Here is a 24599-nt window from a genome sequence, read left to right as displayed (position 1 = left end):
ACTAGTCTCGATGCTGTGTTAGTGGGGTCAACAACATTGATGCACTTTGATACTTCAATTTATCATTACGGTTTTGTTCAAGGGCGTTCATCTTCCAACCTATTCTAGTCACACGTATTTGAATATACCGGAAATTATCATTTTTTTCATTTTTATTCTAAACTACGCATCGCTCGAAACAAGGCTCTGCACAAGCAACCAGTGCTGGGCATAGAGCCACTATAGTTTGGAAGGACCGAAATTATTTTATCTTTCGTGACGCATTTTCGTTACATAAAAATTCGGTGGCCTAATAACATTTTTATGCAATGAAAAAAACTGCAAGAATCTTTCAGCAAAAATCGACACTTTCTCTTTAATAATTAGAATGAAAATTACCAATCAGTAGCAAAAATACAGCATCGTCAATTTAACTATAGTAACACAAATGAGCTAAATTTGTGAAGTGATTTTAATACTTTTGAAATGTTTGTGGCCCACCTGAAAATATTTCTGTTGGCCATGGCCCACTGATTGAGAACCCATGGCCAACACAATTTATTCCACTCTACGCATTTGATTTGAACGAGATTTTAACCTGCGATGCCAGCTGAGTCTAATGCTATTAAAACCACTAGGCAACCCGATAACACATGACAATAAAAAAGCCAAGAAAGGTAGCGGCGTAACGCCATAGGAGATTCAACTGTGGTTGTGTTGTGTAAGGCTGTCCCGGGGTTTTCTGTTTTAACCAGCAAAAATCTACTTGGCAACCAAAAACTGAAAAAAGATTGAAATTTATTACATATATATATATACATATTTTCATTTACCTTTCATTTTTTATATCAAAATAACCAGAAGGTAATTAATGCACAATATACTAAAAAATTTTATAGTGATACATTTATACTTCTATTATTTAATTCCTTAGAAAGTACATTAAATATTAATTAGAGGGGTTGCTATATGTACTTATTTAGATGTGAACGAGTGCCTAACGAAACGGAATTTGTGTGAAAACGGAGTATGCATCAATTCCAGGGGCTCATTCTGGTGTCGATGTCACAGAGGATTTCATCAACACACCTCTCGATCTATGTGTCTTCGTAGGTGTTCGTTTTTTGTTTGCATAACTAATAAAGCGTTGTATTACATCCTAGTGATATGTATGGATCACAATTTCAATTAAGTGCGGAAGACGGATAATTTAGTTCGTGATGGGTTGGTATATTAATAGCCCACGTTTGATCAGGCAAATTTGTTGTAAAGTCACAAATCCAGACTTCCTAAACTCAATTATTTTCTGTGTACTCAGCTGACAGAGTTTCTCAGACTCGCGTCACCACCGGATCGCACGATTACTGCTATCTTGCTCTGGATCGTGATGGAGGATGTGGTCGTGTTGAAGCAGCAGTGAAAGGAAACAAGGCAGTCTGTTGCTGCTCTGTGGGCCTGGCATGGGGCCCAAACTGTGAAAGATGTCCAAGGCGTGGTTCCGGTAAAGTATTTTTTGAACTATTTTTCTAAAGTTACCGTTGACGTATTAAGTAGTCGCAGTTTCAAATTCTATTTTTTATATGTCTACCACACTTGTAAGCTGATTTTGTTCTATCTGACCATCGGCAATGAGGGTATTAACATAAATTATTATCAAAGTGGACTGTCGGTGATAGTGTGTGTAGCATTTGGCAGTCACATTCACGCGATAAGGGCATGGAACAGACCACCGACCACCACAAAGACCACACACGACTAAAAAAAAGATAAAACAGGTTAGGAATAATCAATGTCATCCCCTGCTTTATCAGTCAGCAGTCAATAAACTCGTATTTGTCGGGCACCACGCGGATAACTCCCACTACCAGCAGGAAACCTGTTTCCTTTAATGCTGGGAAACATATTGAACAAATGGTGAAATTGACACTTCGGGTGGTTAGCTATAAATTCAAATGTCACCTGTGGGTTAAAGTCCGTTTCAGTGTTGGTCTAGGAAGTCGTATTTAGCCCCTTTCTGTCATTAATCGATCCTAATTAACATATACTGAATCGCTTCATTAATCGTATAAAGTTACATTCTGAGGTGTAAAGATTAATTTCCATCGACTCCGCAGACAGTTAGTCGAAGAAAAAAACGCTCAATTCCACATTACGCCAAATAAGGTGCTGCGAAACATTCATATCTTTCTGATTGTCACTGAGTGAAAAATAAAAAACGTTTTACTTTTGACCAAATCGAAAAACAAAATTATTTTCGAATTAAGAGTTCCGGAAATCGACAAAATGATTATTGTCCCTCGTACTGAAACTTTTCATTCCACATAAGTAATTTGCTCATTTTTATTTTTTGTCGATGCCTGACAAAGGAGTCTTTCAGAGAGTTACACATTTAAATATACATATAACGTGTGACTTACTACTACTCCAAAACGCCTGGCCAACTTGATGGATGAGGTCGTTCTTCACTATCTAGCAAATTTTATCTTGTAACGTTTCGTGTGATCTAATTCGGATTCCGTCTACATGAAATTCACAACAATGCTTATGCTATTATCAACGACTGAACAAAGTCTGACTTTGATCAGAAGAAACGTTAATGAATAAAATCTGTTAAAATCACCAGTATCAACATCTGAAGAGACAAATATTTCAATACCTGATCCAAAACAATTATAATCTTATATTTTAGCCGCACATGCAAAGTTATGTCCAAACGGATCCGGCTATTTCAAGTCAGTATCATATATCAGAACTCCTAAGAGGCCAGTGAAAGTACCGGGCACAAGTTCATATTCTCCTAAACCAAGTCTTCGACCAGCAACATATTTTAACAGGCGTGGATCTAGGAAAGGCATATACTCACGTACTAACCCTGAAACGGGCTCGAGACGGGGTAATTATGTTTACAAACCTGCCGGTAGAATGAAAACTAAGTCAACTACAACAGCTAGAACCAGCACAACCACGCCCCGGATTTTCACCACACAGGACACTACTACAAGCACAAGACAAATCATTTCGAGTTCGCCAACGCTTGTTTCAAGGGCGAATACACACAGACTTACCACTTCTGAACCGAATTTGACAATTTCGACAAAACCAATACTTATGACTACCACTACTGAGCCTACCACTACTACCATTAGAACTACTACTAAACCTACCACTACGACAACAGTCACAACCAAACCGACGACTACAACCACTGTTAAAACTACCACTGTTAAACCTACCACTACGACAACAACCACCACCAAACCTACCACTACGACAACAACTACTAATAAACCTACCACTACGACAACAACCACTACTAAACCTACCACTACGACAGCAACCACTACTAAACCTACTACTATAACAACTACGAAACCTACCACAACGACAACAACCACTACCAAACCTACCACTACAACAACAACCACTACCAAACCTACCACTACGACAACAACCACTACTAAACCTACCACTACGACAACAACCACTACCAAACCTACCACTATCGCTGTTGCCGCTCCCACTTCTACTGCTCCCACTTCCAAGACTGCTATAGGTACTATTTCGTCCACTACCAGCACTTCCATATCTGCAACTGCTACATCGCCGAAGCGCCGAGTAGTAATCCCCAATTTACAATCACCGAATATTGAACTTCCGGCAAGAAAGCCAGATCCGAAAACTTATTTGGTCACCAGCTCAAGCACAACATCCAGTACCTCACGGCAATCAGTCACAACGCTACCACCAGCTGAATCTCCGACTCATGCAATTGCTACGGAAGCGGCAACGTGGCCACAAATAATGGACACCGAAACATCAGAATCGCTTGACATGGACAGTGATTACTACGAAGATTTTGAAATATTAGAAAATGATCTGGATGATATAATTTTAGAAGAAAATACGTACATGGACGACATTGACGGTGAGCTTGACATCGACTTGAGCCCTGAAAACGTGACTTTCAGTTCAACTACAATTCAAACGACCACCAAGAGCGTTCAAATATTGAATACCGATGACGAAAGGTATTTATTTCATCGCTTTGATTTGTGCGTTCTCTATAAGTATAACTTGAATTATCTGAAACATGACCTAACTTTGCACATTGTATATTTATTATACTATTATATTCACATTGCATGGCGATTGCTATGAGCGCGATTCTTGAAGATGGCGAAGCACGACTTATTTTTGCGAGTCACATTAACTTATTCAATTTCTTTTTCAGTGAAAACACGCAAGAACCAGATATTCCATCTGTAATAAACCGCAATTATAATGAACAGATTTCCTCAAAGGCACAAACAAAAAGTACCAGAACACCCATCGCCGATGGTGAGCTGAAATTTATAAATCCCGCGCTGAGGGGTTTGAAGTATTATTATATTCGTTGAAACAGATTTACGCTCTCGTGTAATCAGATTTGAGAAATCAGTGATGAGTTTGGATTGACCAGCCGAGCAAATGTAACTTAAATCCGGAATCTACAACTTACGATGTAGACGTATAGTTGGACCTGTGCACAAACCAATAAGATGCTGATTTTTTTCTTATGTTGGAGAATGGTTTATTATGCCCTTTTTAAAATTGCAGTTTGATGATATAAACAAATGTAACAATATGATATCGACTTTTTGTTGAAGTGGATATAATATTGCAAGTCAATATTCAGTTAACTAACAACGCCATTGTAAAACGGGTCGATAAAATGGTGTATTATCCCTGTTTTGTGGTGTTTTATATGGATGAATTCTTGTATCTTTCTATAAGAGCTGTTTTTCCCATTTGTTTGCTCATCAAATGACTCATACGCATTGTTTTTAGCCTGTTTTTCAAATCCATGCGAAAATAACGGAGAGTGTATGCCAGGAGAAGATTATCTGTCATTTAAATGCAAATGCTCTGAAGGATATTTTGGAAGTACTTGCGAAACAAGTAAAGTGGTTTTTATTTATTAACCAGACAATTTTTATTGCGATACTGGACAATTACAAAATAAATTGCTGTTAACTCCGTTCATTCAAATACCCTATTAATATTTTTTCTAACGAAAATAACAGGAAAGGGACGTATTAATGTTATTGAAAGTTATGGTAACGGAATTTTATGATTTTAATAAATCTTTTCAAGAACTTAAGCCACCCATGAATCATTGATGTGATTGATTTGTTTATTCCATTAATTGCTCATAGCTAACTAAAAATAACAAAACAAAGCCTTACTGACTGAAATGCATATTCATTGGAGTTTTTATAAATCCTATCGTGTTGTTTTCCATGGTTACTGCATGTCATGGTTACGGTTAGGTATCATTCTTAGTAACGGATTTTGACAAATTGTTTTTCACCCAGTTGCTTAATATTATTCAAATACGTATCAATTTCGTTGAAATTCTATAGTTTATATTTCATCGGAAATTTATGCACTCACTTTTTCCCCCCAAAATGACAATTTTATCTTGTAATATATGAAACCGTTCTATTTTTTTAAAGTTAATATTTGACAATGTGGGGATAAATTATTATGTAATTCAATGTATAAGTTACTTTGAATTTTGTTATCGATTTTTTTTATTTGCGCGACACATTAACTTTAGGGTCAAAACTATAAAACACCTCAAGTATTTCTGAGCTGCCACCCATTCCAATTAATCCTTTGATCGTGATAGTTTACCTTCATATTCGCAATGTTGTATATTCAATGTAAATTCAAAGAGCTGAAATTTCGTTTATTTTAAGACCTATTAATTACCCACAATGATATAAATTGTAACAATCTAATTTTGTGAATCTATCTACTATTGTCACATTTAGGGGCAAAAAACAATAATAAACCGTTTCATCAAGATACAGTAACATACATCTGTTTCGTCCACTCAAATAAATATTATTCAATCGCGGTTGTTTTTTCGATAATATTTATGCATTTACAATATCTAAGTACACTTCCCGTTTGTTTTGGGCCATACTTGTTAAAGTCAACTAAGAAGTAACTAATGAGGTAATTTCATTCAATAAATTGAATCTTAGATCATTCTTCTAAAACATACTTGGATGAACTAATATCAAATGTTGAATTTATGTCGAGTACGTGCCAAATTAGATTCTTTAGACTGGCCTTTCATCCGATGTGCGATAATTGAATATGTTCTTGACTAGATAATGGAGTGAAAAATAATTCACAAACTTTTCGACAATGATAAATTTGCTTGCACCTGTGATACGACCAGTCTGTGAATTTTAGGATTAAACAGGATTTTACTTTCTGATGTTTTGAAGTGAAAAACAATTTACCACCCGACTTGAATTTATCCTTGTAAATAGAAACGTAAAGATCAATAGTCGTAAACGTTAAATATGAACCTAATTGCCGTTTAATGTTTTACGATAAAGACTCTATATCGGGTAATTTTGTGTTTTTGAAACATTGTTTTCAGAATTTGCACGCAGTAATACGATATAATAGAAAGATCTTTCCTATTTTGTGGTGAGATTAAGATACTGTTTCAATAAATATTTACATATTTCTCATTTGTATCACATTTTTGTCCTACATCGCTGAGACCTAAATGTAAAGTCTGTAGAAAGCGGGCAAGAGTTAGAGTACATAAATATAAGTAGAAATTAACTTACATGTGGTATACATATATATATATGACGATAAATGATAGCGAAAAATGTAAATGTGGGGTGTCATAAAATTTGTTGAAATATGTTCAAAATCCAAAATATTATATATATATATATATATAATTTTTTTCATTGACATTAAAATTAGCGGTTTGCGGTTAATCCCATTTCAACAACACGGACTTGCGGAACTGCCATTGCCCATATTAATAAGACGCACATATAAAAATATTGAAAATACCGATTAATGTTGATGAATGTATAAAATCAAATCCAATTAATTTTCAACAAAATGGAATTAATATGAGTTTTATTAGTATTAAGCTTTTGAAAGTTCAATGCTGAAATGCATTCGTTGCAGAAAATAGATACATCAGAATATCTTGCTCAGTCACACTAACGAAATACTTTTGAATATAAAATAATATATATGGGAACATTGTGAACAATATCGGTATATCATCTTGCGCTAAAATCTAAATGATGCCGTCAGTGTCGTTGAATGTCACAAAATTTGAGAGGTTCGACTAATTAATTATAAACAAGGTTCGCAAACGCCGTTGAAAAGTTCATCTCTGAATTTTTTGATTTCGTAATCGTTCTTTTCAACCGTGGAATAATGATGAAAGATAAAGTAATTATGCTTAAATAGCAAATTGAATTTTCTTTCTTAATATTAATTAAATATAAATAATACATTTCAAGAGTTTGATATATAGAAACCATCCACATAATTTATTTCTTACACACGTTTTGAAAAGTTTTTGACCGATATACTTACAACCACAAACTCATACTCGAACATGTATGATTAAACCATATTAACAAAGCTAAATATGCATTTGACAATATTTAAAAAAAATGAAACGCCCGGAAAATTGAAGCTACCACTATCAATAATTACCAGTGTCTGACAAGAGGTGCCAAACGCTTATCGTTAAATAACCGCAAATATGTTACTAATTTGTTTGTTAAGACAATACAACAAGTTTTCGACAGTAAAAATAGATTTTCGACCCTCGTTAATGACAACGTATATTATCATAGTCTTAACCTTGTCATAAACAAGCACAAAATTGCGTTGTTGGATGGAATATGAGCGCATTTCAAAATAGTATAAAGTAGTTCAAATTAAACGTAAAAACATGGCAAAAGGCCAAATAACTAGTATTTGGTTTATTTGAAACCAAAATAGCAACATGCTTGGTCCGCGTTGTAACAATTGAACGACAGCCAAAAGAGAGATTTAATTTGGCTCTATGATGTAATTAATTTGTCCCTGAGAAAATTTCTGATTGCCAAATATCGTAATGGTTTCCCAAAACAAGTCGAATGTTGAAATTCTCATTTAGAAAATGCCAAATGCAGGGTCGTGAACTTGGCTTATCTCAGAAAAGCCCTCAAAAACAAATTATTAAAAACATTGCCAACTGTCTAAAACTAATCTTTCTAGGGTATAATTTTGCTTGCTATACAGATTTACGTCTCCCTATCGCTGATGCTGACCCAGGTACTTACTTACACATTTGTCAACTTCTTACATCGTAGTAATTTTGTTTATCGCAGTCTTTTATTTGCACACACAATGGTATAAACACGTAAACTCAAGAATCGAGGTAAAATAATATACGATAGGAAACAGATAAGGATAAGCAAATCGAACAAATGCAAAAAATAAGCAAACGGTTTTAATAAAGTTTTCATTGCGAACAAAAGATACAATAACGACTTTCCTTAATTTATGTGGCATGATAATTGGTATTGGCGAGAAGAATTTATTCATTTTGTTATACCGATCACTGTGAGTCAATCTCATTACCAGTATCATTGTTGTCACAATCCACACAAATTGGTGTTGATTTGGAGTTTTCAGCCTTTTGATTGTGATGCAAATCACTATTTTTCTTTTCATTCCACAGAGGATTATTGCGTGCCTAACAGATGCAAAAACGGAGCAAAATGTGAAACAGGAATGGGCTTCTATTATTGTGACTGTCCGAATGGATACAGGGGAAGAGATTGCGAAGAACGTAAGTTACTGCCATCACAAAATATTGTATATTTGAGTTAATATTATTTTTAATATTATCATATTTTTTCATATTTTCTCTGGACTCCGCTCCATGCAAAATCTTTAGGCCTCTTAACAGTCGACTTTTTGCTGTTTGAATTCGACGGGCAGCTCAGCGGACTTTTTATATTTAGGTGTATGCTGCAATCGTGTACGCAATTACATTTCTCCCTTGTTTAGAACTATAAAATAAATATGACAATTATAAAATGCAATCCAAGATCTGGTACTCAGACTAATTACTATATTTAGGTATATCTAAATGTGAATCGAGCCCGTGCATCCACGGAACTTGTGAAGATCTTGATGATCGGTACATATGTAGGTGCACAGATGGATATGAAGGAACCAATTGTGATGAAGGTGAGTGCTCATGTATTGCAGAATTTTGTCTGAAACCTTATCTGTATACGAGATACAAAGGTTTGGTTGAACGGAATCGAAAAAAAACAAAGTACTAGCTCGAATCCAGCTTGATAAATCGCAAGCCGCATGAATATCATCAACAGCAAGCGACTCTGGAACTGCGCAAAATTGCATCTAATTACCAATTTTCCTATATACGAAGTTTTGTTTTATATGATAGTATGAAAAACGTGCTAGCATGTACCAGGTATGTCAGGTATTAATCGAAGTTCGTTGCTTTGTAATCTGGGCCTCGACTTAACCCTAAATCAGGGGCAGATAAGGACATTTAGGTAATTAGTACAATTAGGCATCGTTATTCTGATTGTGATATTGGATTCTAAATGGCGAATAGTATTAGCGATCTGTAACTATTTTTGTCCGTCTTTCCTAGTATAATTTCCATTTCATGCCGTGAAACTTGAGTCGTATTCTTAAAGTTGGCGACTACGTATCATTCCATGCGGGGTAACTCATATATGGTGGCCCATCGTTGTCACGCGTAAAAGTGAAAATAAAAATAAAAAATAAAATAAAAAACCAAAAATAAAAAAATAGTTGTGAAAAAACATAAAAATAATTAAAAAAAAAAATGAAAAAAAAAATTAAAATTAAAAAAAAATAAATAAATAAAAACGAAAAAAAAAACAAAAAAATAAAAAAAAAAAAAAAAAAAAAAATTAAAAAAAAAAAATTGAATAAAAAGAAAATAAAAAGGTTGACAACGATGGTCCGCCTCGTGGCCCATCGTTGTCACGCGTTTTTATTTTTAGAAAATTTGCTTCTGCTTGGGACCAACGTTGTCAGCCTTATCCTACGCGCACAAATGTGTTCCCTGGGTTTCAAACTCACTACTGATTTTTTGAGCAATATTCAATATGAAAATGTTCTATGAATTCTCCATGCTACAAGTTCAACAAGAAGTAATATATTTATAATAATGATAAGAGAATATAGAATTGAATACAAAAATTCGGAAAATTTGTTTTTACGTGTATAAGGTAATTTAATTGGAGAATGCTGCTTAACTACTCAGTTGACTAGACACTCGCGATGCCGGTACCGTACCGTCTTACCAAATACCGGTAGTCGGTTATAGTCGCTTTGCGTCTAACCGTACCGGTAGCCATACAATCACTCATGAAAGAATGGGAGATACAGATAGTCTCGTAGAATATAGACTACTGAAACACTCTCTGCGCCTGCCCCATACCGTACAGCCGTAACGTACCGATCCAGACAAATGATAAGTCGCCCGTGCTCAACCATTTATTTCAATCCATACTTCGATCCTAGTAGAATATAGTGAGTCGAGGTATGGATTGAAGTAAATGGTTGGGCACGGGCGATTTATCATTTGTCTGGATCGGTACGTTACGGCTGTACGGTATGGGGCAGGCGCAGAGAGTGTTTCAGTAGACTATATTCTACGAGACTATGCGTATCTCCCATTCTTTCACGATAATTGCATGGGTACCGGTACGGTCAGACGGTACCGTACCGGCATCGCACGAGTGTCTGAGCAGTTAAGCAGCATTTTCCAATTAAATTACCTTCTACACGTAAAATAAATTTTCGTATCCAATTCTATATTCTCTTATCATTATTATAAATATATTGCTTGTGGTTGAACTTGTAGCATGGAGAATTTATAGAACATTTTCATGTTGAATTTATTGGATATTGCTCATGAAAATCAGTAGTGAGTTTGAGTTAGAAACCCAGGAAACACATTTGTGCGTGTAGGATTAAGCCTGACAACGTTGCTCCCAAAACGCGTGACAACGATGGGCCACGAGGCGGACCATCGTTGTCAACCTTTTTATTTTCTTTTTATCCAATTTTTTTTTCAATTTTTTTTTTTTTTTTCTAATTTTTTTTTTTAATTTTAATTTTTTTTTAATTTTTTTGTTTTGTTTTATTTTTCAATTTTTTTTTTAATTTCAATTTTTTTTTATTTTTTTTTTTTCAATTATTTTTATGTTTTTTCACAACTATTTTTTTATTTTCGCTTTTTCATTTTATTTTTTTCATTTTTTTTCAATTTTACACGTGACAACGATGGGCCACCATACTCATAGTTGTAGAACCAGATTGGTAGCCTCATTTGGCAAAGGTTCTTATTTAAAATACCTTATCCACTAACTAAATTTAGCAATTTTATTGCATATATATCACGTTTTTAAATTTAGATGTTGATGAGTGTTCCGGAAATATATGCGGCAAAGCCTCTCGCTGTATAAATTCAATTGGATCCTTTGAATGCGTATGCGAAAACGGATTCATACTTTCTAACGATGCCAGATCTTGCCAAGGTAGAGTTGCATTTCTCATTTTCCTACATCCTGAAAGGATGTGTCTTGAAATGTAAGTACGACTGGAGATTAAAAAAAGAGGTGAAAACAGAGTCTTGACCAGAATTTTATCGCCAGTCCGTGGACGAAACAGCGTGTCACATCATTTTATACTTCACTTTTTAGTTTAATTGATATTATATGATAGATATTGACGAATGTTCCAATTCAACAATTTGCGGTGGACACGGAAAATGCATTAACACGAAAGGATCATATCAATGCGAATGTTACATGGGTTATGTACTAAAGAACGGTTTTTGTGAAGGTAGGCTGAGTGATTGTAATACTTGCATTTATTCATTTAAAATCACCAGTATGACCTTAGATATTAAACAATGTTAGGCATTTTACAGCAAGGAAGGTGGGGTAGAATCCATTGGTGGCAGGAAGTGAATTGTGAGTGCCCACTACAAAAATTCATTTTAAACTGAAACCGTCAACATTTAGATACCGGGTCTGAGATCGACTACACTTCCTTTATTCAGCTATACAGTTTAGATATAGAGATTACCAATTTAAATATTAATTTTTGTTTGCAATAAATAGATCTTATAGAGTGCGACATCACCGATTGCGGGGAAACTGCAACCTGCAGAAATTTTCCTGGAGGTTACGAATGTGTTTGTCCAAATTTCGAGGAAAGCTATGACGTTCAAACAAAAACATGTTTATCACCTTTCACGGAGCCTCCGGAACCAGAAGGTACAAAAGTAATTTTGATGGTACACACAGATTTTATAAGGCTAACTACATTCGAATAGGTTGGTTAATTAAAATGTACTTTACTAACTTTCTAAATGACAATTCATTAAAATGCAATAAGATAAATTGATTGGAATTTTAACCAGAAACTTTTTAGGAAAATTGTGAGTCAGCTAGAGCAAGAACATTTCTTATCAACCATTCAGTGGCATATCTAAGTGAATTGGCGCCCATGGTAGTTTAGAAATGTTTAGAAATGCACCCCCCCATTGATCGTTGATGGAAACTTTTTAACGACTGTTGTTGTTAAATTGCGTTACTTGTACGTTACGTTACTAGTTCAACTTACTTTCATTTTGAAATTATTTTATTGAAATATTTTACGATTGAAATTTTAGCTCGATTTGCCTTCTTTCTAAACGGTGTCCATGGCTCGTGCTGCATTAATTTTTCATTAAGATAAATCAGGAGTCTATTACATCATCTTAACTTGTAAGAGTTATATCGAGATGAATATTGTCACAATAATATCACTACAGTATTAGTAAATGCGCTTTGATCGACCCTTATTCGGAGAGATAGGGACCGCCGAAAAGAATCCCAACCATGACATCAACCCGAGTCTGGACAAAATCATGAAGATATTCTTTCAGAGTCGTTTTGATTTATTCATATTTTAGAAATTAGGAAACCATGCTATTCAACTCCGAGATTTTGCGTCAACAAACTTTCCGAAAATGTTACACAGTCGGAGTGTTGCTGCACAATTGGCCGAAGCTGGGGAGACTGTGATTCTAAAGAAATGTGTCCTATTGTAATTTCAAGTAGGTATTTGTATAGACGCAGATCAACTTTAAAATAAGATATACTTTATAATATCTACTTTACCATCCCATGACAACAACATAAAAAGGCAACAAAAGAAGAATAATTGAAAGGTTAAATAAAACAAGGAAAATAACATAATTGATATTCAAAATTTCCCCTCAAATTTTTATGAATCTTTCTACCTGTGGGAACTGACAAAAATGCAACTGAAGTAGTTTGACAGAGAAGTATGTTGAAAGTCTAATAATGTTTTACTAGTTATTGAATAAAGACTGTTTCGAACAAATAGCTTGCCAATCACAACTATTTATGTTTCTAGTAATGCGTAAAATGTTTTAAACAGAGGATTATTTCTGAAGATGTTTCATTTGAATAAAAAAGACAGAAAATATGATTCGAAAGCCTTTCGTTAAGTATTTGCGTGTTTTAGAACAATAATATATTTTCCAGGGAAAGTATCATTATGATCAAATTGATTAGTCAACCGTTATTGAAGCTTTTTATATCGTAGTTAATCACACTCTAAACCAGTGGTTCTTAAACTTTTTTGAGCGCGACCCAAATCTGAGTTTCACGAATACTCGCGACCCAATCCTAAATAGCGCAAAATGTGTTTTTAATGTTAGTACAGTTTGACTCAAATACAGACAACTATTTATTAGAAACAGTCCATTGACTCAGTGAGATTGATGAAACTGAAATTTTCTTTTCATTATATATTCAATACACAGCTCTATTTTACTGAGCGCAATACGCAAGTTGTCACGGGAATCGATGCGATTGCGAGCTTAGTTTTAATAACCGTCAGTGCCAAAAATCCTTGCTCGAACAAGTGCCTTGTCGCGAATTGTAGCAGAAACCTCGTCCGCTGTCCGTCGCAAACCCAACATCCTAGCTGGCTTTTGATATCTTTCGCAATATACAACTTTTTACTCATCAAATGTGCACACACTGCTTCGTTCGCGGTAAATGGTGACTCGAGATGAAGTCACATTTTCTCTAGATATTGAATAATTTAATGTTGAGATGCGAGCTTTTTCATTGCGTCGTCTATTACAATTTACATTACCAAAAAGACACCCGTTTTTAGTTATTTTAATCCACTAAGACGACATTCCGCGAGGTCAACACAACGACAAGCGACGTGCATGGTTACCGATGCCATAAAATAATACACGTGCCTGGCATATCAGAATTGTGATGTAACAATGAGCTCAAGACAGTTCTTTCCGTGAATGAAGTTTATATTCCATTATTTTTAAATACCAGAGTTTAGAAGCTAAATTGAAACATTGGGAAAGCTGAAAATTCGTTTTTTTCCTCTTAGATTGCCCTTGCATTGACGACCTTGTCGCAACCCACTTTTAAACCTTCCGCGACCCATGTTTGGGTCGCGACCCATACTTTAAGAACCACTGCTCTAAACCTTTAGGGATGGAAGTGACTAGCGATAGATGAGAAACCATGATATTGTGATCTTTATACGTTCTGCGAACAATAGTCCTTCAATTCGTGAACGTTTCGAATTTTTCTACATATTTAGCGCTCAAAATTTACAATCACGAAGATTTGCAATGGCTTATGACTCTGTCCTTATTATTGACGACATGGCAAATATTAATTTTTATACAGAGGTGAATCATAACTTGTAAAATTTCATAAACGCAGTTTTATCATTTTAAAGTTTGTAAATATTAAAAGATTTGGGGGAAATTTATAGCACATTGTAGGAGAGTATTTGACATTTCAATAAGCATTATGACAAATAATGAAAATATACGCTATTGAACTCATACATGTATCCTAACATTTACACAATACATTATTCACTGATTTTAAGGAGTAACTTTCTTATATCGCCGGATGAGAACAGAACAGGCCTAAGTCACAATTTTGAGTTTTGAGAAAAACCAAAAAACAATTTGGAATTTTTTTATTTTCGAATTTCTAGATATTCACACTTAGTAAAGTCCTGAGCTCTGGTTATTTTAATGTGGATGAGAATGTCTTTGTAATCAATATTTTTTGGCACTTCAGCTTCAATTCCTTCCTGCTTTTTTACCCCCATAAGAAACTTTGGCCCATTCTGTTCTCAACAACTTCTGAAATTTTTTGTATGGGATGCAAGGTAAAACAAGGTGACTTAGGCCTAAGTTGCACTGAACAAATTTTTAGGGATGTACTCGTAAGTTTCGGACATTTCATTTCTGGTGTTCATGCCCTTCATATTGGAACTTAGGACTATCTTTTTTCAATATTTTGGGGTTTTGAGCCATGCTCTACAAGGTGGTGGTCTTGAAATCCTGAATTTCTCAATAATAAAAGTTTTAGCTGGACTTAGGCCCATTCTGTTCTTAAATATTTTAGGCCTAAGTCCAGCTAAAATTTTTATTATTGGGAAATTCAGGATTTCAAGATTACCACCTTGTAGAGCATGGCTTAAAACCCCAAAATATTGAAAAAAGTCAATTTTCCAAAAATGTGACTTAGGCCCCTTCTGTTCTCATCCGGCGATATATAACGGGGTTTGTATTATAATAAGTAAAAATTTCATGAGCAAACGAACAAACCCCATCCATTGTTACAGTGTTTGGGATGCAGCTGTATGCAATCTTACAGGAAGGAAAGCACGAACTCTCGATTGAGTATCGCAAATTTATAACAGTCTCACATGGGTGCAGATCATATCATTGTTAAAATAAGTTCTGTCGCCCAACCTTACATTATTAAACTAGCATTTAATGGTTATTAATATCATACCATTCATACTTCACATACCACTCCTTGAATTAAAATTTATAGCTTCGTAATAAAGTGATACTCCAGAGCGACATAATTCTAGTAAACAAACACAATTTAACGCTACTATGTTACCAAATATTTATTAATAATGATCAATAAAAGAGCGGTGGCTGTAAATTATCTGAGGACGTAACTACAACAGCGGTAATACCAATTTCATCTGCTTGAAAAATTTATTGGATATATCTGCTGACAATTAGAAAATACTATTAAAAATAAATGTAGAATTCTAGAGAAATACACTAGGGAATTTACGGGAATGATTGTCTGTATCAAATTACTCACTGAATATTTTTTTTTCAACTCAAAATAGCGATATGAATACAATTTTACCTTGTCTTTCCTTGAATTAGTGCATTTGGTTTCATATTTGCAGAATCATTTAAAGAAATTTGTCCAGTCGGCCGAGGATTAACTTCTGATGAAAACAAGTTCAACGTCCAAGATTTAAACGAATGTGAATTATTTGGTAGCAGAAAGATTTGCGGGAACGGAACTTGTACCAATTCATTTGGAGGTTATAAGTGCGTATGCCACAAAGGATTCTATTACAATCCAAGAATACAAGCATGTGATGGTAAGGGTTATTCTTTATATACTTGTGTTGCTGCTGTTTTTACTTTGTTGTTAACAGTCTGTTTAATTTGAGCTGTACTAAACAGTACGCCAAACACCAAGAGTAAGAATAAAAGATTACAAAAAACTACATTTCAGATATAAATGAATGTAGAATGAGACCGAGAAATAAATGCATAGGTGGGTTTTGCTTGAACAGACCAGGATCATTTGAATGTAAATGTCCAGGTGGCACTGCTCCAAGAACTAGTCGTTATGGTACTACTTGTGTAGGTAAGTTTTTTTTGTTTTGTTTTGATGAGATCACCGATGACTCCCAGTATAAAATCATATGGACATTGTCTCATACCTCCATCTTGCGGATGACGCCCTTAAAATTGTTTGAATTTTGCATTCTTAATTTTTACTCGTAGCCTGATGCAATTTTAAAATCATTCTCATTTTTTTAAGTTTTACAAATATTTGAGATTAAATACAACCCATCAAACTTTTTTTTTCAATCGAAATATTCCGAATTGCGAGCATTATACTTTACGTCTGGATTAAAGATGTATGGAAATCAGAATTATGTACAATATTGACCAGAAACAATCTAATACCTCGAAACAATATTAAAAATACATGACACTGACGAGATCAACTCCCTGTGTTCATCATGTGTTCGTCATTTTTACATAACACCTGCATTATAGTCGTTCGCATCGCGAAAACAAGGACATCATTATAGAGACAAATTAAAACAATCTATCGTCTGTATCATTTGTGCTATTATGTGCAGTCATTTATTTGTAGAAAATGTACCTTCTGGTACTTCGCATTCAAATATACTTTTTCTGCATGCATTGCACTTTCTGTCAATAAGGCACACAGTCTCGGAGAAGACTGCCTGGTTTCCATCGATACAGACAGAGAAGTCAGAACCAAGAATCAAAAGGGACAGGAGAAGTAGATTTTTGTTTCAGTCGAATGTTAAGCAACTCAATGTGTTCTGCACAACTTCCATCAAAGCATACATACAGGGTAAATTATTTACAGTTTGATAGATATTTTTCCAAAATCAGTATATATATTTTATTGTGCATAGAATAATTTATTCAATAAACTCCGTCGTAATAAACGGCCAGACATTATTGGTCGATTCAATTTTACAAACAACCATATTACACATCTACTAATAGATAGCAATATGTGACAAGAGTAATTGGTTTAGAGAATAAACAATCGTACTGATTCTGATGTTACCATCTGGTTTGCGGAATTCCATTCTACGTAGCCAGCCGTTATCTATGCAGTCTTAACTCCAGCTCGTTTTTATCATACTTTTCCATTTTTAATATAAATAATTAGGAACCTTGCTTCAAACCTACTTCTAATACAAAAATCTAATCATTGTCGTTCATACATGTGAACAGGTGCATTTTATGCTATTTTCTTGGCAGAATCTTACGTATCTCTAATTAACAATATGAAGAAGATTAGGGTTTAACATTGAATATTTTTAATTTTGAAGCAATGCTGCTGCACATTAGGAATGGCGTGGGGATCATCGTGTTCAAGATGCCCTGAAAGAACTTCTGATGATTACAGATTTTTATGTCAAGATGTTAGGCCGCGAATGCGCCCACCTCCTCGAAGAATATCGGCAGCAAAAAAGAAAACGGTCGAGGTCAATGAAGTCGGTGAGTTTTAATAAGAGTTCAGATTTCAGACCATTTTCGAGACACGAAGGTATCATGACATCACTACTGTATAAATCATATAAAGCGATTATTAAAATATTTTATAACTTTCCACGTTAATTGTATCATAGTTGCTTCATGCTTACTTGTTAATTTTTTATTTTGGAGGGATTTTCTTTCGGTGTTGGCAATATTGTTGTGTCTTATATTTGACATTTAATATTTGTTCTGGTAAATCTTTGTCTTTCTGAGATCGTATATTCTTGATATAGGCGGCATAAGATAACTCTTAGTATACCGTTTAAAATATCAAATATTTTTGCGTAAATTCATCTGTCATTTCAATTCGACCCGGGATGTGTACGATTAATTAAAGTAACCGTCTTTTAGTTGTATATTGCAGTGAGAGCATTTTATTTAACGCTAAGAATTAATAATTCAGAGTAAAATATTTACTAATAACAATGCTTAATTTATTATAAATGTGACCCCAAAAATGACAATTGTGAAAATTATTTTTAACATCTACGGTATTCCGTTGTCTATATTCATAGTAGTAGTATAGTACTATCGTACGAGTCATTGTCTAATTTGTTCTTCAAACAGGTGGATTTCACGAACAGGAATGTGGAATACCTGGTGGATGTAAGAATGGAAAATGTTTAAGAACTGAAGATGGATATACTTGTGATTGCGATGATGGATTCATACTTGATCCAGACTTGATGGTTTGTTCGGGTAAGACGTTTTCTGATGATCTTGTCCCTGACTCTGATGCGTTAGGCTTATTCCGTGTTTGAAACAAAGTCATCACAATTGCAATATGGTTTGTTAAGTTAGTCATGAATAAACAAGTCAGAAAGGGTTTCCAATAAGCATCGAAGAACTACAAAACCTTGGGCTATAGCGCTGTTTTATTGAAGGCGCTCGAAATTAATTTTGTTCTTTATAGAACAGTAGAAGTGTTGGAATGATTTGTGAAAGAGGTGATACCGAAAAAACTGTAATTTTATACGTTCCGGTAGGGGTTGCATTAACCATCAAAAATTGCTGCATTAGATAGTTAGTTATTGAACATCTGTCCCTATCAATCGCTTTGTTAAATTTTTGATGTTGTTGATCTTAGTATTTTTGGTATTTCATTCTTGTTGTAGCTTTTATTGTTGCTATAAAAAAAACCTTTTCTTTTTACCCACTGAATCAATTTTTTGTGGTGAAAGATTCATTTTTTTTTTATTTATTCCAAAAAAATTTTCGGGCTCTATGACTCGTTTTTCACGTTGAAGTCCAATTTAAATATCCACTTTATCGATGTATACTTTTAGATGTTGATGAGTGCAAAGATTTTCGACACATCTGTTTAAATGGAATTTGTATTAATCAACCTGGTTCCTTCAAGTGTGTTTGTCGGCCTGGTTTCGAAGCATCAAACGATGACTCCACAATCTGCAAAGAGGTCGAGCCCACTTCATTTCTAACGGATTTAATTGATCCACTGGACAAAATTCAATTGCCCGCAACATAAAGGTCCTTGCTATATCCTAGGTAAAGAATATATTTGGACGAGCGAGGGCTTTTAATGGGACGTACCTCATCGACGCATGAATGGCCTATACCCGTCTGTGCATAAACAAAATTCTTCTTTAACTTGGATAATATAAGATGCTTATGTTTAAATCGCGTTTACTAAAGACTGACTAACAGCATTCGTTACGTTTGACTGCTGTTTATCCAAATGGATCATGTGCTTGAACTCTAATGAAACAGTTCTTTTCTCCTTATCAGTTCAGTATTGTCGATGTTATTTTTTATGCGCAAAAGACGATTCTAAAGTCTTCTTACAGTTATTCGTGCTCTTGGTCAAACAGTTGTAAATGCATGTATGCAACATCTGCTTTTTAAAAGATTAGACGTTATATGGTAAATATTTTATAAAATAGAAAGGAGGTCCGGAAGAAGATACCGTATATTGAAAAATCATTCTGAACAATTGGATAATTTTTCAGTGTAAATTTCAATAAAAACTCGGACTGTTTAAAATTTCTTAGCTAATTGGGATGAAAACAACCCAACTTTTTATAGATTTTTTTTCTGTTTATATGACACTAGTTTTGGTGATTTGGTTCATAATTGCTTCAGCCACACAATTTATAAATACTGCTTCATTTTCAATTTTCATAAGCAGACCAGACTGCACAGGTAACTTCGCAACTGGCGTATTTTTGTACATACCAGCACAGCCACATACTATAACAACAAAAACCCCATTTATAAATAATCGTAACAATTTATTTCTGCATATTTTGCCATTGTTGTATTGCGTGTAACGGAGTGAATTCGACATATTTCAAAGGTGTCCTCCTCTCCTGTTCTGATGTCTGCTTAAAAATTGTAGATTATCTTTTTTTCATTTTTGTCGTTAATATCACTTTCGCAGTATTGAGCTTTTGTGACAAATAAAGTTCCTTTGTTGAAAATCAATTTTGTTATTCGTTTCTTGTTACAATTGAGTCAGCGGAGTACTGTAGGACCGGGACGTTCGCACAGGGGTTTCTCGAAAATAAGAAGAAAAGTTGTAGTTGTGGCAAAAGAGAAAATCTGCTAAAAATGGCGAATGGTATGAGCAACCTTAAAACCATTTAGTTGTTGTAAAATGTTACCGTAACACAGTTTTTTTTGCGTGATAACTTACTGTTAACCAGGCATTATGGGCTACAATAGCAACTCGCCAGGATCTCAATATGTAGTACCCAGGAAAATCGTCATTAAGTTGAACACAAAACAAAAAGGGACATTAACAAACATTCTTCACCGAAATCTTTGTTGTCTAATTAAGAAATGAATAAAATAATAGCGATTGTTCGATTATCGCTCGTGAAATCGTTGTTTTTTAACGTAGAGCAGTGGTTCTTAACCTTTTTTGCATATTTTACCCTTTTATCAAGATTTACCCCCAATACAGTCATTGATGATCATTTATAAAAAATTCGCCGAGCAAAGTATAAAGCGCTCTAACTTTGGACGCGAAGTCTCTCTCTCTCTCCCCTTTCTGGTAGAGCGGCGAAATTAATTGGGAGTGGGGGAGGGGGAGGGTGTGGAGAGTGGAGCAAAAGAGTGGGGCGGAATAGTGGGGGGAAAGTGCGCGGGAAAATTTCAATCATAAAAAGCTTTCAGGATGGTTCCACCAATCGCATGTGCTTTTTTTTAACTCTTGCCACTTATAAAGCTATGGCAAGAAATGCGTGCACAGTAGTATTGTTAGTCTGATGCCAAAAGGTGCCGGATTTGGCCAGCTTCTGAGATTTTAGACAGAACAATCTTGACTCGAAAAAGGACCGCTGATTACTTATCATGCTTAAATGAGCATTTGATAGGTGTTGTTTTAGTAGGCATGAATCAGTGTATTTATTAAAAAGACTTTCATGCACAGAACACACTGAGGAATTTGAAGACCATCCCGAAGAAGATAATAAGACGTAAACCCAAAATTTAAATAACCGTCCTCTTTCTCTTTTTTGTGACATACAGTTTCAAAAAATTATAATGTGCTATTTTTGTGTCTTAATTGATGTAATGGTTGAAATAACAAAGAACTCGACTTATTTAAAGGTGCTGGTTTTTAATTTCGGTTGAAATATACTGATAATAATAGGCTGGGACTGATTTCTCGCAACCAAACGAGTTTTTGTTTGTTCAGAATCTTTTTGTCACAATAATGAAACTTACCCCCAGGGGTAAATTTACGCCAGGTTAAGAAATGCTAACGTAGAGTATAGGATCGCATTGAACAACGCTAAATAAAAGATAAAAATCTGCATTCAAAAACGAAATTCAATGCCATTTCGCTTCAAAAGGTTTTGGAAATCATGGCTCAACATCACCCCAGCACGCCGTACGCATTGGATGATCTGCATACAGACGGTTTCTATATTTGTCTTTCCTATATGTTATAGCACGAAATTCAATCTCACCTAAATAGGAACTTCGAAAAAGGATTATAATTTTCAATGCTTCCAACTTGGCAGCAAAACTGAGGTAATGAAAGTGTCTTAATTATAAGATATAGTGACGAGTCGTTTCTGAGATCAATCAGCTGTTCCTGAAACCCAGAAAGAAATCATGCATCAAAATTTGCGGTGAACGAATTTTTATCCACACAAAATTAATCTATTATTGAATATAAAAGCACGTACTTTTTTGCAAAATCAATAATCGACCCTGTCGATACATTGGCCGATTCCTTCAACGTATTCAGCACAGTCGTCATAGCACGTAGTAACAAGGAAGCCAAATCCATTTTACATTTAGAAATTTTTGTTCAAGCGTAAAACGCTCCTAGATATTCCTCCAATTCTACAACGCGCGATAAACCCCTGTCGTAGGATAGCTATGTGATTTCGGAATGAAATAATAGCTCTCGGTATAAAGCTGAGTGTCGCTGAATTCACGGAACGCCATTTTTCTCTGTTCAGCATGCAGTAAATTATATAATTGAACATTGGAATTAACTTTTACAATGTGGGCAACAAAATCATTTCGATATATAGAAGGTATTTGGCCCAATGAATCAAGTTTTCTGTAATTATTGTTAAGCGTAATTATAAGCTGTACGACAGAAAATAAAAATGGCTAGTTATTGACGGTTCCATTATATTTGCACCCACGTACATTTGCACCCGTAATTTCCACCCATGTACTTTTGCACCCACACACAATTGCACCGACGGACATTTGTTCCCATGTATCTTTATACCCACGGAAATTTGCACCCAGTACATTTGCACCCGCGGACATTTTCACATGCGTACATTTGCACCCGCGTACTTTTGCACTCGCGTACTTTTTCACTCGCGTACTTTAGCACCCATGTACAATTACACCTGCGTAGTTTTTCACCCGCGTACTTTTGCACCCATGTACAATTGCACCTGCGTATTTTTGCACTCGCTTACTTTTGCACCCACGTACGTTTGCACCCATGTACAATTGCACCTGCGTATTTCTGCACTCGCTTACTTTTGCACTCACGTACTTTTGCACCCATGTACAGTTGCACCAGCGTATTTTTGCACTCGATTACTTTTGCACCCACGTACTTTTGCACCCATGTACAATTGCACCTGCGTATTTCTGCACTCGCTTACTTTTGCACCCACGTACTTTTGCACCCATGTACAATTGCACCTGCGTATTTCTGCACTCGCTTATTTTTGCACCCACGTACTTTTGCACCCATGTACAACTGCACCTGCGTATTTTTGCACTCGCTTACTTTTGCACCCACGTACTTTTGCACCCACGTACTTTTGCATCCACGGATATTCGCATCTGTTGATGCACGCGTGTAATTTTGCACATGTAAACATTTACACCCATGGATACCAGTCTTTGAAGTAAAAATGGTTCGATTGCTATTTGCGCCGAAATAGAGACTTAATATTGTGGATAGTAATAAAGACGAATTCTATGCAAACCCGAACTCAAATCGAGGCAACAATTTCATCTGTATAGGCACCATTATGACGCAATTATACAAAAAGCAGAAAATTGCTGTAAGCATTTCGTTCCACATTGATCCTGCTTCCGCCAAGTTGAGGTCATTTCGTGCTTTTTGTATTCTCTCATTTAATCCATTTACTCGGAGCGCTTCTGTGTTCTGTCTTGTCTCGTACGAATGGTTTACCAACATAGTGTTACGTTTTTTATCAATTTGAAAAAAACATCGTGTTTTAAAACAAGGGCTTGTTTTATATCAATCTTTTTCTGTATTTTTTGTATTTTATTATTGAAATACCCTTTGCATCGCTGCGAAACTACGCCAAAACGTTGCATTCTGGCTAGGGCTGGGAATGGTTAACCGGTTAACCGGTTAACCGATTTCAGATGGTTAACGGTTACGATTTATTTTAACCGTTACCTGACATCTCAGGAACAAATAATCTTCATACCGTACAATTTCTTCAAATATGATTATGTCATCGCAAATTTATTTCTTGTGGCATTTAATTCAAAAGAATATTACTAACTGTGTGGGTAAGGACTCAATAAATGTGAAAAATAATGGAAGTACCAAGATTGCTGCTTATGAAAATTTGACAATGATGAATTCAGAATCAGTTTTCGGTCGATTTCGAAATATAATGTTCACGATTTCATTGCAAAATCGGATATTCAATGTCATACAACAAGTGCGCAGTTGATGCCGTTTTTCTTTATGATATATATCTCGAAGTAAAATTTGCACATCGAACACTGATAATTTGTCACATAAATGACGTTTAACAACGGAATCAGGTTTTCTAAAATACTTCAACACGCCCGAACCACGCTGCCTATCTCTTGAAGCAATTATAAATTATTACGTCGAACGTCATGCGGCGGTTAACCGGTTAACCGGTTAATTTTACCCGGTAAACGGTTAAAGTGTTTTCCCTGAAATTCCCAGCCCTAATTCTGGCAGCTGTACACGCAGCCAGAATTATAATTTCAAAAATGTAAGTAAAATTTTTTATTTTGACTTTTACTTCATCGCCACGTTTGTATCTCCACCAAAGTCATAAGATTTTAC

At 35.1% G+C, this 24599-nt stretch overlaps 1 protein-coding gene across 1 annotated transcript in view; it reads left to right on the top strand.

Annotated features, from left to right (window-relative positions):
• LOC120326973 (uncharacterized) overlaps positions 1–20502 on the top strand; it is a 39646-nt gene extending 19144 nt beyond the window's left edge. Inside the window, exons 8-24 of the mRNA XM_039393333.2 lie at positions 963–1088; positions 1298–1480; positions 2669–4007; positions 4211–4317; positions 4807–4917; positions 8531–8641; positions 8935–9045; positions 11280–11402; positions 11590–11709; positions 11991–12146; positions 12827–12970; positions 16153–16353; positions 16491–16625; positions 17215–17372; positions 17863–18031; positions 18638–18769; positions 19357–20502. Of these exons, the coding sequence (XP_039249267.2) occupies positions 963–1088; positions 1298–1480; positions 2669–4007; positions 4211–4317; positions 4807–4917; positions 8531–8641; positions 8935–9045; positions 11280–11402; positions 11590–11709; positions 11991–12146; positions 12827–12970; positions 16153–16353; positions 16491–16625; positions 17215–17372; positions 17863–18031; positions 18638–18769; positions 19357–19556 (3626 nt within the window). The 3' untranslated portion in view covers positions 19557–20502. The remainder of the gene's footprint in view (positions 1–962; positions 1089–1297; positions 1481–2668; positions 4008–4210; positions 4318–4806; positions 4918–8530; positions 8642–8934; positions 9046–11279; positions 11403–11589; positions 11710–11990; positions 12147–12826; positions 12971–16152; positions 16354–16490; positions 16626–17214; positions 17373–17862; positions 18032–18637; positions 18770–19356) is intronic.
• Positions 20503–24599: the final 4097 nt, after the last annotated feature.

This window comes from Styela clava, chromosome 4, assembly GCF_964204865.1.
Source record: "Styela clava chromosome 4, kaStyClav1.hap1.2, whole genome shotgun sequence".
In the NCBI taxonomy this organism is placed as follows: domain Eukaryota; kingdom Metazoa; phylum Chordata; class Ascidiacea; order Stolidobranchia; family Styelidae; genus Styela; species Styela clava.
The sequence above is the reverse complement of the archived record's forward strand: the minus strand, read 5'-3'. Positions and strand labels throughout refer to the sequence as shown.